General features: G+C 42.7%; 1 protein-coding gene across 14 annotated transcripts in view; it reads right to left on the minus strand.

The window, feature by feature from the left end:
- The window catches only part of DGKG (diacylglycerol kinase gamma), a 230,942-nt gene that overhangs the window by 144,195 nt on the left and 71,038 nt on the right, over positions 1–15,709 (minus strand). For 13 of the 14 annotated variants that reach the window (XR_003006270.1, XM_024767827.1, XM_024767898.1 and 10 more), the window contains 3 exons: positions 15,296–15,372; positions 7,384–7,549; positions 6,743–6,805 (listed from right to left, as the gene is read on the minus strand). Coding sequence is in view for 12 of the 14 variants with exons in the window: in XM_024767827.1 (XP_024623595.1) it covers positions 6,743–6,805; positions 7,384–7,549; positions 15,296–15,372 (306 nt within the window). In the remaining 2 variants the exon portion in view is untranslated. Of the gene's footprint in view, positions 1–4,453; positions 4,861–6,742; positions 6,806–7,383; positions 7,550–15,295; positions 15,373–15,709 lie in introns of those variants that run through there. The other variant, XM_024767876.1, reaches the window with a different exon arrangement.

Consider the following 15,709-nt stretch of genomic DNA (forward strand, 5'->3'; position numbering starts at 1 on the left):
AAAGATATACCATGGCAACACTAGTTAACCAGAGTGGCTATATTAGTTATGAATATAATTATAATAACATAAATTTCAAAGCAAAGAATATTACTAGGGATAAAGAGAGTCATTTCATAATGGTAAAGAGGGCAAGTCATTAAGAAAACATAATAGTCCTAAACATTTCTACCTCTAGTTCTTTACCCAAAAGGAATGAAAGCTGTCTGTCCAAAATTTGTATACGAACGTTCATATTTTATTTTTAATAGCCCAAAACTGGAAACAACCCAAATGTCCATCAGCACATGAATGGATAAACAAATTGTGGAATATCTACCTGTATACTGAAATACTAATCAGCAATAAAAATATGTTAATTACTGATACTCACAACAACATGGATGAATTTTTAAATTATTATGCTGAGTGAAAGAAGCCACATGGAAAAGAGTATATACTGTATCAATCTATTCATATAAAATCTAGAAAATGCAATCTGGCTTATAGTGACAACAAGCAGATCAGTGGCTGTATGGAGATGGAGATGTGTGGGTAGGGAGGGTGGGAGAAAGGGATGATAAAGGAAACTTTTGAGGCTGATGAATATCTTCATTATATTGATATGGTGCTGATTTTATTGGTGTATACAGACATAAAAACTTATTAATTGTACATTTTAAACATGTACAATTTATTTTATGCCAAATTGTGCCTCGATAAAGCTGTTTTAAAACAAAATTGTCAAAAAAACCAAAAAACAAAATTGTCGTCATGTGCAGATAACATAATACTCTACATAGAGTACCCTAAAGTCTTCATGCAAAAACTGTTAGAATAAATGAATTCAGCAAGGTAGCAGGATACAAAATTAATATACAGAAATCTGTTGCATTTCTTTATACTAGCAATGAAATATCAGAAAAAATTTAAAAATCCTGTTTAAAATTGCATCAAAAAACCCCCACAAAAATCCTAGGAATAAACCTAACCAAGGAGGTGAGAACTATAAAACATTGATAAAGGAAGTTGAAAATGATTCAAAGAAATGGAATAATATCCTATGCTCTTGGATTGGAAGAATTAATATTGTTAAAATGGTCATACTACCCAAAGCAATCTATAGATTTAATGTGATCCTTATCCAATTACCCATGACATTTTTCACAGAACTAGAACAAATAATCCTAAAATTTATACAGAACCACAAAAGATCCAGACTTGCCAAAGCAATCCTGACGAAAAAGAGCAAAGCTGGAAGCATAACCCTCCCGGACTTCAGATAATACTACAAAGCTACAGTAATCAAAACAGCATGGTATTTGCACAAAAACAGACATATTGATCAATGGAACAGAATAGAGAGCCCAGAAATAAACCCATACACTTGAGGTTAATTAATCTTCGACAGTGGAGAATATACAGTGGAGATATGACAGTCTCTTCAGCAAGTGGTGTTGGGAAAGCTGGACAGCCACATGTAAATCAATAAAGTTAGAACACACCCTCACGCCATACACAAAAGTAAATTCAAAATGGTTTAAAGACCTAAATATAAGATATGACACCATAAAACTCCTAGAAGAGAACATAGGCAAAACATTATCTGACATAAATCATAGCAATATTTTCTTAGATCATTTTTCCAAAGCAAAAGAAATAAAAGCAAAAATAAACAAATGGTACTTAATCAAACTTAAAAGCTTCTGCACAGCAAAGGAAACCATCAACAAAATGAAAAGATGACCTACAGAATGGGAGAAAATATTTGCAGATGATGCAGTTGACAAGGGGTTAATATCCAAAATATACAAACAGCTCATAAAACTGAATGTAAAAAAACACAATCAAAAAATGGACAGAAGACTTAAATAGACATTTCTCCAAAGAAGACATATAGATGGCCAACAGGCACATGAAAAGAAGCTCAACATCACTAATTATTAGAGAAATGCAAATCAAAATCACAATGAGGTATCACCTCACACCAGTCAGAATAGTCATCATGAAAAAGTCTACAAATAATAAATGCTAGAGTGTGGGGAGAAAAGGGAACCCTCCTACACTGCTGGTGGGAATGTAAATTGGTGCAGCCACTATGGAAAACAGTATGGAGGTTCCTTAAAAAACTAAAACTAGAACTACCATATGATACAGCAATCCCACTTCTGGGCAGAGAAGAAAACTCTAATTTGAAAAGATACATGCACCTTAATGTTCATAGCAACACTATTTACAACAGCCAAGACGTGGAAGCAACCTATGTGTCCATTGACAGATGAATGGATAAAGAAGATGTGGTGTATATATATATACAAGGGACTATTATTCAGCCATTAAAAAGAATGAAATAATACTATTTGCAGCAACGTGGGTAGACCTAGAGAGTATCACACTAAGTGAAGTAAGTCAACAGAGAAAGACAAATATTACATGATATCACTCATTTGTGGAATCTAAAATATAATACAAATGAATTTATTTATAAAACAGAACCAGACTCACAGACATAGGAAACAAACTGACGGTTACTAAAGGGGAAAGGGAGTGGGGGGAGGAGTAAATTAGGAGTATGGGATTAACACATACATACTACCACATATAAAATAGATAAGCAACAATGATTTACTGTATAGCACAGGAAACTATATCCAGTATCTTGTAATAACCTATGATGGAAAATAATCTGAAAAAATATATACCAGAATGACTTTGTTGTATACCTGAAACTGACACAATATTATATATATATATATAATACAATATTATAAATCCACTATACTTCAATTAAAAAAACATTATTACAGCCTTTTCCAAAGATCCTTTGGTTACCAGAGCTTTGACTGGATCTTGAGCCACTGTTCTAGCCCTCGTTGAGGTCTACTGTTCAGTCCAGCAGTGGAAATGCTGGGGCCCAGAGGGACTGAGTGACACACAGTCCCACTGGTGTCCTAGCTGCTCATGCTGCCTTACATGAAATAACCCTAACCCACACCCATCCAAGCACATCCCTCTGGGACTACCCTCTTCCAGAGCACAGAGGTTTTGCCCAGGTGCCACATCACATACCCTTCTAAATGAGGGTTCTTGGGCAGAGATGACTTGTTCCACCTTCTCTCTTAGTCTCTATATTACTTCTTACCTTTCAGTTGGGTTGTGTGGAAAGAGCGTCAAGCTAGAGGCAGAAAACTGGGTTTGTGCTAAATGGTGTGTGATCTTGCATAAGAAGGCTTATTCCCCACACCCAACCTCAGTTTTTTCATCTGTTAACAGACAGACTTGCATTAAAATTGATGTTTACCAAAAGTTTTGAATGACATGAATAATGTTTGTGAATATAGTGCTAAGTGAAAAACAAAGCTGGATCCAAAATTATATATATACAGTCTGATTCCAGTTCTGTAAAAAATTTATGGAAAAAACCCTACAAGGATACATATGTATAGGGGTGTGTGTGTGTGTGTGTGTGTGTGTGTGTGTGTGCGTGTGTGTGTGTGATCACATTGGTAGATTTAGGTGATTTTGTTGTTTCTTTAGTTTTTTTGTACTCTTCAGAAAATTTTTTTGATACAATGTGTTACTTTTAAAACTGGAAAAATATATTTAAAAAAATGGAGGGACTTTCCTTGAGACTCCAACAGTCCAAGCTGCTGAACCATCTCAATAGCCTGAGGAACTAAATAAAAACCAGGAGAATGAAGTTCACATTGTTTATCCCACCTTTCCATGGGCATTCAGGGAAGGGTGATTTCAGCCCTTCCTGAGCTGACATCCTGACAATGACATGTTGCTCAAGGCTCTGAGCCGACCTCTGGACTCAGTGAAACCCCTATCTGCTGTGCTTATGGACCCAACCATGCCCCCACCTGGCTCTGGGAATGAATAACTTAAAGCGGGTTGTTCTAGATCTGAGCTTGGAGCTTGATCTGATAGGCACAAACAGCCATATCAAATGAGAATAGAGTTTCTTCTTCTTGGGCAACAGGAAAAGGGTGGAATTTTCAACAGATGGCCTGATCTAAGGTGATTCCAGAACTTGGCTCTTCCTTGTTGGCAGAGGCCCTGCTCTGTGGTGTCCACCTGTCCCTACATTCTTGTTTTTGGTGAATAGGGGCATCTAATTAAGACATTCATGGAAGGTGGCCCAACAGGAAAAGGATTTGCTACTTAACATCACAAGTTACAAAAGAGGGTGAAAAAATGCTGTACATCTCCCTGGGCCAGCAGTCAGATAACTGCCCTTTCATGACTGGACCACAGGAGACTGATATGCTGCATGCATGGGAAAACAGTGCATGACAAATCACTTCTCCAGGAGCAAGTCTCTGGAAGTTGTTCTGAGACCCCAAATGATACAGATATTGCAAATAAACATGGTGGTCAAATAAGCCAGCCAAGGTCTATTATCATCATTCATTATCTTTTCTCAAATATCACATAATGACAGGATCCCCACTAAGTCCTTGTTTGGTACCTTGGAAACTTCAGCCACTGAAACAAACTCTGCCCAGACAATTTGGAACCTCAGGGAATGAAGTGTAACTTCTCTCAGGTTCCTCTTGAAGTTCCAGATACTTGGACTAAGAACATCTCTGGTAAAGAATCTGGGTAAAGAAAAAGATGCTTTTCTTTGATTTTTTTTGCTGAGAGTTTAGAATAATCTCAAAGCTTCCAGTTTGAAACTTTTCTTTCTACCATGAGAATGATTTATGTCATAAAATGCCCTCTCTATTCCCAATAAGATTTCAGATTTATTTATGACTTTAATCCATTTGACCAAAGGGCCCTAGACCTAGCACGCGTGGGTGAGCCTATACTTTGCACAGTCTTGCCCTGCTGCTGTCCCTGAAGAACTCAGGAAGGCACCAATACTCTTAATCCTTGCTTTCTGGAGCTCTCTGAGAAGTCTGGATTTTGCTGAGTTTATGGTCCTGAGGCAATTCTCCTTTCCCAACCATGTTCTGCTTTCCATTCAGAGTGAATTTTTGATCTCATCAGTCTTTCAGTTACACACTGAAAACTCTATAATCCTCTAGTTGCCCTTTCGGCAATGACTGGAAAAAAGATGAGAACTACATCTAGCACCCACTCGAAGAAATTCTCTCATCCTAAGTCTCTGTTACAATTAGTTCTCATTCAGTTGTATTATCTCTTACCTATTCTGCCATGTGTGTATGTATGTATATAATATATATTGAAAGATACAAGAAAACTGCATCTTTATCCCCTGGGCACATCCCAAGAGCTGGAATTCACCAATGTGCATCAATCTTTTCCAAACAATAATGCAAAGGAAATAAGGTCTGTCCCTCTGAGTCTTTGTATGTGAAGCTCCAAGAGCAACCTGGGAGGGAGACAGTCCCTGAGAGTCCTTCCATGAGAAGAGGATGCCCATCTGACACAATTGGAGACTGAGGGTGCAGACTGAAGGAGATCTTGGCAGACATGATGAGCTGAGAATAGAGTGTACTTCTGGAGGGTGGCCTGAATAATAATTGCTAATATTTACTGAACATTTACTCTGCTCCAGGCCCTATACTAAGCATTTTATACACATAACTCACTTAACTTTCATATCAACACTTACTGTCATCTCATGTTACAGATGGGGAAACTGAGGCACAGAGACATTGTTCAAACATACCGAAGGTTTCAGAGCTAGGTGTTGTCAGAGCTGGGTGTCAAACCCAGGAAGTCTGTCTCTGAAGTCCAGATTCTTAACCAATATGCTTATTACCTGACCCAGCTTAGGTTGACAGTGTCCAGGAAATTTGTGCTACATCTTAGAACAGAGGTCAAGGAGGATAATCTTTGCTCTTTCCAGTTTTACTAGGAGCTTCTGCACTTGGGACTGTGCCTGTCAATAGCCTCTCAACAGAGGAATGGCCTCCCATTGATAAATGTGCCAGGGAAGGTTCCACATCAGTCACGACCCAAGAGACGGTGCATGGACAGCCAGGCATCATGATGGGGGCTCCACTGGGAATGCAGCCTTGATCATTCCACTAGGACCTAACCAAATTGGTGCCTTTACGTGGAGACAAACCTTAGTCCAGGCACCTCAAGAGAGACCATTGCTTCCTATCTTGGTGCAGGAAAGAGCAGCAGCTTGGAGGATGGACAATTCTGGATTGAATCCCTAGCTCCTCAGCTCGCACAGTGGTACGTAATCTCTTACAGCCTCAGCTCCTCAGTGTGTGACGTGGCATGATTGCAAAGGCTAAGGTGAAACATGCAATAAAGCAGGTGCCTGGCAAATAGATCTTCAAAACAACATTAGCTGGCTTCCTCTTGCTCCTCTCAACTTGTTCAAACAAGTGCATGTAAATATTGTGGGAAATCAACCAGAGCACACTCTTACCCTCTTTCCGTAACCCCCTTCAGCCATTCACTGGTAGCGTCATCTCCACCTCAGCCCTATGGCCATTTCTTCCCAGACACTCTCTGTCTCTCTCTTTTCCTCTGCCCACCCCTCCCCTCACCGTACACTTTCTCCTTTTCCCCTCTTTGGCTAGGCAGACCTGTCAGAGGTAAACAACTAATGAGCTGACCGAAGTCCTGACCTGCCCTGTTTTGGGACAAATGAAGCAAGAACCTTCATCCAGCCTCAGAATCCCAACACATTTGAGTGTCAGGGGCCCCAGAGGTGGAGGCAGACAACATCTGCTCAAAGGCATACAATTACATGGAGACAAAACTGCTGGTTAGATTCCCCCCTTTCCCCAAGGATGGGGTACTGCCCACTCCTCCCCCAAAGACTTACCCATGTCGGGGGCACAAGCCTCGTCTGCTTTGGCAGCATTATCTGCATTCTGTATGTTGGAATCTGGGGAATAAAAAGAAGATGTAGTGACCAGCCCATGCCCTCTAGGTTTCTAGAGAGGCAGGTAGGAGGCTTTCCCACAAAGTCTGGATCACTTGGGTTATGCCCATGTCTCTGGTGTCAGCTGGGTTCATGCTCACTTATTGGGGTTGGTAGTGTCTCCCCCATTATAGCCCAAACTCCAGAAAGACAGTAACTACACCCTTCCCCTGCTGTGACTCTCCCAGGCTAGTCCCAGCCTGGGCACAAGAGCTGAATGTGCTCTCCAGGGATTGGCAGCTTTTGTGGAAAGCCCACCTGCCCCTGCCATACATTAGTTTGTGCCTCCTCTTCTCCCCATCCTCTCCTCTGATCCTGAGTGGCAGGAATTATGCCCTTTTTATTTCTCTTACTGAGAGATCCATCAGACAGGGCTTCCTGAAAGGGTAGGAGTCTTGGTTCCCTGGTCTCTGTTTCCCCCTCTTCCCCATAGGGAAGTTACCAGGCACAGAGGACCATCTAGGAGTGCAGGCTGAACATGTGGCAAGTGGGCTAGAGCTGCAAAATCTCCCTTCCATCTTGGGGAATGCTGGTCCACGTACCTGGGCCACTGGCTTCGCTGTTACTGGCCCCCTCCTTTGGGTGGGACGGGGTCTCCTGTCTGGGCTTCTGGCTGAAGGCCAGGAAGAGGTGTGTGCTCAGTGGCTGTGGAAGGTCCACCTCCAGGTACGCCCTCATGAACAGCTTGAAGACGTCATAGCTAATAGGCTGAGAAGGGATAAAGAGGGAAAAGTCAGTGGAGAGAAGTGAAGAGACAGAGGGTGGGAGAGGAGAAGGAATGGGGGAGCTGGCAATGGAAAGGGAAGCAGAAGGGAGTGGAGTGATTGGTGGGGGCAGGAATGAAAAGGCCTGGGAGTCGATAGAGGGTGAAAAGCATAGGCAGTGGGGGTAGAACGTGAGGAAGAGAAGACGCTGTTGGTTGTGTGTTGGGGCTTGGTGGGCCATGGAACCATGGGAGGCTTTCGTGACAAGGCATGTCTAAGTTTAGGAAGAAAAGGGGGTGAAGACTGAGCACTGGGAGTGAGGGCTCTGCCTGAGTCGGGGACCACATGCGGGTCTTGTCTCTAATGGGCAGGACTAGGTCAGTGCCCTGGAATCCTAGGTAAGATGAAGAAGAATGGTAGGGAGAGGGAGGCAGGGAGGACAAGACAGGGGTATGGGATTAAGAGATACAAACTACTATGTATAAAATAAAAAGCAACAAGGATATATTGTACGGCACAGGGAAATATAGCCATCACTCTGTAATAACTTTAAATGGAGTGTAATCTATAAAAATATTGAATCACTATGCTGTATACCTCAAACCAATATAATATCATAAATGAACTGTATCGCAAAAAAAAAAAAAAAAAAGGACGAAGAGGGATGTAGTTGAAAACACAAGGAGAAGAAATCGCTCTTCTGCGGTATGTCAATTTTCTGCTTATGCTGTGAGGGATGTGATTCCTGAGGATTCAGGTCTCAGAAAATAAAAAAGAACAGGCTCCATCTTTCATTACTTTCATAACTGACCTTCTTTGGACAACCCTCAAGATACCAGGGGAGGGAGTGTGTCTGGCTCGACTGCTCTCAAAACATGTCCTTGTGAAGGTTTCAGGCACCAGGAGAGAAGAACAGGAAGCCAAGGACGGAAGGTAAAACCAAGAAACATGCCAAAACCTCTCCCTGCTGTATGTCGCCCAGTGCTGCCTGGCTTCTGGTCCCAGGTTGGGAGAACTGTGCCAGAAAGGGCTGCTGCACTCAGCAAACACTCGGCAACAACGGTGCGCAGTGAGTCATCACTGGCTTGTGCTTTGATGGCATCAGATTCTTCATCAAATCAGCAGATGCTCCTGGAAATCATCTGAGGAAGCACTCCTCCAAGATCTGCTGTGCAGGCTTTTGTGAATAATAGCGATAAAATCCCTTTTTGGGAGCCTACTTGGCTCTCTCTGAAAATGTTGGTAAGCATTTAACCCCTTGTCTCTTCTGGGAGATCTTGGAGCCTTCACAGAACCAGAGTTGGCTGGCACGTGCACGATCAGGTTTTGGATACAAAGTCCTGGTCCTTAAAACAAGCAATGCCCTCTGGACCCCACTGGGAGGGAGCTTGCGAGGCAGTTTCTCCTTAGCCCCAGGCTGGGCTATTTAAACATCTCTTTAGCAGAGTGAAGGAAGCCTGATTCAGTTGGACAGAGGATAATGAAGGCTCATTACCAGATGAAGGCATCTCTAAGCAAATGGTGGACTTACATTTCTTGTGACAGGCATCAATCTCTATTTCTCTGCCTTTCCTGCCCCAGAATCTCTGTGGCTCTCTCTTGTACTCTTTCTGTCCCTGTCTCCACTGCCTCAACACCTCAGAATGTCCCTTCCACACACATCCTCTTTTTCCCAGTACACATCAGCAAAGTCTTTTCCTCCTACTTTCCCAGCGGAACCCATAATGACCTGCAATTCCACCCTCCCTGCCTCTGATGGCATCTCCCAGCACCTGCTTGTCTACCTGCAAGCACGTTCAGGTCACTCTTCCAAAGAAACTGCCGGCTGCTCGAGCTACTAGCCTGTGCTTCTTCCCTTCCCCTTCACACTTCTCCTCACCTCCTTAATCCATTCGATTTGGATTCTAGCGTATCATCTCTGAATCTGCTCTCTTGAAGGTCACAAATTCAATGGTCTTTGTTTTAGATCTTCTCATCTTTATTATTAATTTATTTTAAAAGGCTCTTTGTGCATCGTCCTTTCCTTTGCACTATTTTAATCGACCAGTACTGTTTTACAATATAGTTTTGAGTTCCAAAATGTTGTTAATTTTTTTTCTGGTTGGCCTCAAATTGAAAACTATCAGCATATTTCTGGAAAACAGCGTATACTAAATGATTTAATGAAAAAGGAAATTCAGTTAAACAAAGTCTTATATAATGCTCTTAAAAAACCAAAGCTGAAAGATCTTCAAACAAGATCAGTGTGAGATTCAGGAGACCTCGTGGCTGGTCTGAGGTCCACCACATTTTCCTCCTTTTTTGAACCTCAGGTTTTTCTTTAGCAAACTGTGAATGCTGGACCAGAAGATCTCAAGCTCTAAACTTCTATTGGGTTCTTCCTTAAACCAGTTCCTCTTTCTGACCCTACAGTTTCTATTTATGTCAATGGCAGCATTATCCTCCAAATATTCCAGGCTCAGCTTGAACTCCCAGTTGTCTGAGATCAATTCTTGTCCCTTCCTTCTTTCCACTGTTCTTTCGCAACGTCTGTCATATCCAGGTCTTTTCTGTATCCATTGCCCGTCGGCCCCACCCTGACAAGGCAGCTGTTGAAGTCCCCCATGCTCCTGGTTTTCTACTCCTGTTCCATGTGTCCTATCTGGACAACTGCAACACCCCTCAAAGGCTTCCTTGCCTCCACCTCCATCTGTTAGTCCTCTCATCTTTTCCATCCTTGCCAAGGTGATCTTCCCAAAGCACAGCTCTGATCAGACTGCTTCCCAACTCAAAAACTTTCCATAGCTTCTAATTGCTCATGGGAGAGTTGACATCATTTGTCTCCAAACTTTTAAAATCATGCGCCCTTCTGTAAGATTTTCAAGCACACATTGTCATTTATCTTTACTTATACATTATATATACGTACTACTCTGCTCCGCTACTATACATTATAAAAGACACACAAAGAAATTAGAAATTAGATGAGATAAAAATCAATGTAAATAGAAAGTCTAATATGCAGGATTCCTACAGTCCAGTGGATCGTCCTGTGCACTCCCTGAATCCTTTGGGATTCACAGCCCTACCACAATCCCACTCCAACCTAGATATGTAGTTACTTCAAGTTCGGAGACCATTCTGGTCTTTTCTCCTACAATTCTCTGTGTGTACCTTCACATTCTGCCCAAACTGATCTCTGTGTTCTTTCCTGGCCAAGCTTCCATGTACTTACATGAACTGTTTTCTTCTCTACCTGTTAAAATTCCAGCTATCCTTTATGGCCCAACTCAGATGCCACCCCTTCCAGGAAGCCTGGTATGATCTCTTGTGCCTGAATTGCTATACATTTCCACGTTGGTTCCTGACTTGGGACACCCATATCTGCTGCCCTCGCAATATATAGTTGTTCATGACATACACACCTTAGTTCCTCGACTAGATCTAGAGCTCCTGGAAGGTAGGGAAATGTCTTATTTCATCTTTGTATCCTCCACACCACCTAGCACGGTATTTCCTAATAGGTATTTTAATGGACGTTGGGTTTCTAGTCGGTACACTTGGCTGTCATCAATCATTGTGGGGTCTGTTCAGTCAACATATATGTACTGAGTCTCCCAAGTACAAGACACAGTGCTGGGCACCACTGGAGAACACACCAGTGAATTAGGCATGAGTCCATACCTTTAAGAGACTCAGTGGGAAAGGTATTGAAATAATTCTAACACAGGGTCAACAGTGGTGAGTGTCACAGCAGAAGAACTGACAAACTATTATGAGAACTTAGAAAACCATGATGATTGAACACATGTCCAACCATTTATGGCCCTATCCTGGGGAACAAAATGGCATAAAATAAGCCCAGAAACACAGAGCATTCATGTCAGAAGAGCTCAGAGGAGACTAGATCTCCTTACATCACTGAGACTCTGGAATTTTACTGATTTGCCCCAGCCAGCTAGCAGCAAAGCGAGACCAGAAGCCTGATTGTCTGACACCTAGTCCAATGCTCCTGCTCTAGTATCTGATCTGTCCCAGGCCCTGGTGCTGACATCGTGTTCCCTGCCATTCCCTCTAAGCACCCCAAGTTCAGTAGGCAAGGAAATGTGACTGAGGGCCACTCCCAAAGTGATATCTGGATTGCAAAAGAGTAAGTTCTTTATGAGCACAGGCCAGGCTCAGGGTAGGTGCTTGGTACATGTGTGATGGGTAGGGAGTGGCCCATACTCTGCCCAAACCAGATAAACAACCACTATGTAGCACGCTGACAACTCTCAGAGCCCTGAGCAACATCTTAGACACTGCCATTGTTCAGATATTTTTTCTTTTTCCCCAGAAACTGCAACTTTCATGTGGAAACTAGCTAGGCAATTGTTAATTCTTCCACAGGTCAAAGAAGGAAGGAGAACTAGATGGAGCGTTTATTGAGCATTGTACATACGTGATCTTACTTAAGTCTCAAAACAACAGTGTGACGTGGTACTATTACTGCCATTTTGTGGATGAAAAAAATTTTGAGAACATAAATGACTTGCTCAAGTCATAAAGCAAGTGGCAGAGCTGTGCTTTTGTGCTAAGGTGTGCCTGAGTCTAAGATCATGGTGATACCAGGCCCCCCTACCTTTTTGGTTGCACTGTTTCCGTCTGCTTTCTGGCCATCTTCAGCTGTGCTCTGTTCTCCAGAGAATCACTCGGTGCCGATGGGCAAGGGCACGCTTGTCATGGCCAGATGGAGCCCTGCCACTCTGTAAACTTTTATTCCCAGCCACCCTTTCCTAGCAACCTGCCCCTTCCCACAGCTAACTCATTTCTTGTTGAGACATTTTAGCAGCAGTAAGCCACCAAACTCAAGAGAATTTAAACCCTTGTTGTTTCTGAACCCCGTGCTGGGACATTATACCTACTTGAAGCCAGCCACACTGTGAGAGAGAATGAAATCAGAGTGACGGAGCTCCCCTAGGACACGGCAGAGCGGGGGCCAGCCTGATGGAGGCAGGGGCCTGCTTCTGAAAGCTCCTACGGCCTTCACACCCTTGGCAGCCCTGACCAAACTGTTCCCCTCCCACTCTCGTCAGCTTCAGGGCGGACAGGCGAAGGAGCAGCCCCCGCCAGTCTTTGTTCCTGTGTTTTTGGAGGTGGGGGTGGGGACTGGGGGACTACAAGTTCTTTGCTGGCTTTGGCATCATTTCCACATGGTTCCTCCTCAGGAATGTTCTTTGAAAGGGTGCATTCTCAATCTGGCTCCTGTTCTGGCACCCTTCCTCCTGCTTCATTCTCAGGTGATCAGTGCATTTTATTCAAAGCACCTCTCAGGTGTACCTCGAGGGTGTGGGCTCTGTTGATTCACTTCCAGGGCCCAGAAGAGAAGGAGTTGACTCAAGGTTTGTTGAAAGGATGACAATATGAATAAATAAGCGGCCAGCCTCCTTCCAAGTTTGTCCTGCTGATCAGTTGCTTCTCTGCTATTAGCCCTCATAAAAGGACCCAGGACCGGGGAAAAGGGAGTTGAGTTTAAAACATTTTGGCGAAAGGTAATAGAAGGGTAATAATAATGGGCACTATTTTTAAGTGTCCTTAAAGTGTTAGACATTTTGCAAAAAGCATCTTATTTAATTCACTCATCTGCAAGCTTCAAGGTCTTTCTTTTTGGTTGTTTTATATATTCAGTTCACAGAAGAGGAAACTGAGGCCCAGAGAGGTGAAATATTCAAGGCCACATTGCTGGTTCGCAGCAAAGCTAGGAGTCTAACCTAAGAGCATAACTTCCAGGGTGATGGCTCTTAAACTTGGCCCTGCCAGTAGGAAGTAAGTTCTGGAGGGGAGGAACTATGCTTCCTCATCTTCATATCTTCTACGGCATCCAGCACAGTGCCTGGATGCTCAAGAAACATTAGATGAGCTGAATCTGAAAGTAGGGGAGGTCTTGCATGCACTTATTCATTCAGCAAATGTTTGTTGAGTGCCTGCTATAAGCCAGATACTCTTCTGGGCACTGGGGACATAGCAGTGAAAAAAACTATTCTAGTCGGGGAGATAGACAATTAAATAAGTAAGTTATACAGTGTGACAGATGGTGAGAAGCACTAAGGAGGAAAATAAGGCAGAGCAGGAAGATAGGAAGTGTCAGGAAAGAGGGTTTAACATTTTAGATAGAGAATGTGACATTCACTGAGAAGGTGATTTGAGTAAACACTTGCAGGAGGTGAAGGAATGAATGATATGGATATCTGGGGGAGGCACATTGCAGGAAGAGGCCAGAGCATGGGCACAGGTGCTAAGGTTAGAGCAGCCTTGGCTTGTATGAAGGCATCAAGGAGGCTAATATGGCTGGGAAAAAATGGGAAGAAGAATAGCAAGATATGAGGTCCGATAGTAGGGGAGATACAGATTGTAATGACCTTGATTTTGACTCTGAGTACCAGGTGGGCAGACCATAAAAGATTGTGGAACACAGCAGTGACATGATCTGACTTCAGTTTTAACAGACTGCTCAGGATGTGTGTAAAGAATAGACTTTCAAGGTCAAGAGCAAAAACAGGGAGCCTAAGAGGAGACTATTGCAATAATCTGGGCAAAATACGGTGGTGCCTCAGGTCAGGGTGATAGCAGAGCAGGTAGTGAGATGTGTCTGGATTTTGGATGTATTTTGAAGGTAGAAATGATGGAGGCGGCTGATGAATTAGATGTGGGATGTGAGAAAAGTCAATGATGACTCCATAGTTTTAGGCAGAATAACTTGAAGCCTGGACTTGTCATTTACTGAAATGGGAAAGACTGATGGAAAAACAGGTTTTATAGAGGAAGATCAAGGAGCTCAGTTTAGCTTATGTTAACTTTGAGATACCTATTTGATTTTTAAGTGGAAATGTCAAGTAAAGGGGTAAGAGGAAAATCAGAAGAGTATAGTGTCCTGAAAACCAAGTGAAGGAAGTGTAGGAAGATTTGACCAATCAGGTGCAATGCTGTTAAGTAAAATGACTTGAGTTTTAGCCACATGCAGGTCCTTGGCTATTTTGACTAGTGATTTTAGTGTAGGCGTGGGGGTTACATGCTGCTTGAAGAGCTTTCAGAAAAGTGGGAAGAGGAGAAATTGGAGGCAATGAGTATAGACACATCTTTTGCACAGCTTACTTGTTATAAAGGACAGGAGAGAAATGAGGTGGTAGCTGGAGGGAGAAGTGGAGCCGGAAAAAGGTTTTTTAATGCAGGAGAAAGAGCAGTATGTTTATTTGTTGATGAGGAAGATCTAATACATAGAGAAAGCTGATGGGAAGGAGATGGAGTGAGAGTGAGAAAGGAATACGTTGTTGAAGCAATGTCTGTCAATAGACCAAAGAGGACAGGACTGAGTGCACAAGTGGAGGGGTTAGACTGAGATCAGAGCATGGAAAGCTTGTCCCTAATTACAGGAGAAAAGGTACAGCTAGGTGGGCACATAAGGTGAGGATTTGGGGGAAGATTGCTTCTGACTGTTTCTATTTTCTCAGTGATGTAGAAAACACAGTTGAAAACTGGGAATTGAGAAAGGGAGGAGGAGTGAGAGATTTGAGGAGAGAAGAGAAGGTATGATGTGGCCTTCTAGGATAGTGAGAAGGTGAATAGACTTGAGGAACTTATGATTCCAGGTAGCACCAATGGCTCACTTGAAACTTGGGAGAAAACATGTTGAGAATCATGTTCTTCAAAGTGAGCTAAACTTCTAAGAGAGGAACAAATTATGGGAAGGCTAGAACGTGGGGCTTTTAAAGGCTTGAAATGAAAATGTTCTTACCTCATGTGGGTCATATTGTTTGAGGCTCCCACCCTCATTAAATTCAGCCAAGACATCATTTATCTTCTTGGAAGAATCTGGAGAGACATAATCCATATGTGAAACATGGTGAACAGTGAATGGGAGCTGGGCCAAGTAAATTCTCCGTGTCTAATCCTGATTATGATGGAGTGAGCCCTCATTCCAGAACCACATGGAGGAATGTCACCGTCATCTGCCCTTCTGCCCTCTCATTTATTTATTTTTTAGTATATTTTCTCTCTTTCTGTATGAAGTATCTTTCTAAACCACAAATCTGATTAGATCATGCCTCTGCTCAAAACCCTTACACAGCTCTTAACTTTCCCAGGATAAAGCCTAAACCCTTAGCTTGGTATACAAGTACTTGGTGATCTGACCTAGCCTATTCCTTAT

Source organism: Neophocaena asiaeorientalis, unplaced genomic scaffold (genome assembly GCF_003031525.2).
Source record: "Neophocaena asiaeorientalis asiaeorientalis breed wild unplaced genomic scaffold, Neophocaena_asiaeorientalis_V1.1 scaffold225, whole genome shotgun sequence".
Classification (NCBI taxonomy): domain Eukaryota; kingdom Metazoa; phylum Chordata; class Mammalia; order Artiodactyla; family Phocoenidae; genus Neophocaena; species Neophocaena asiaeorientalis.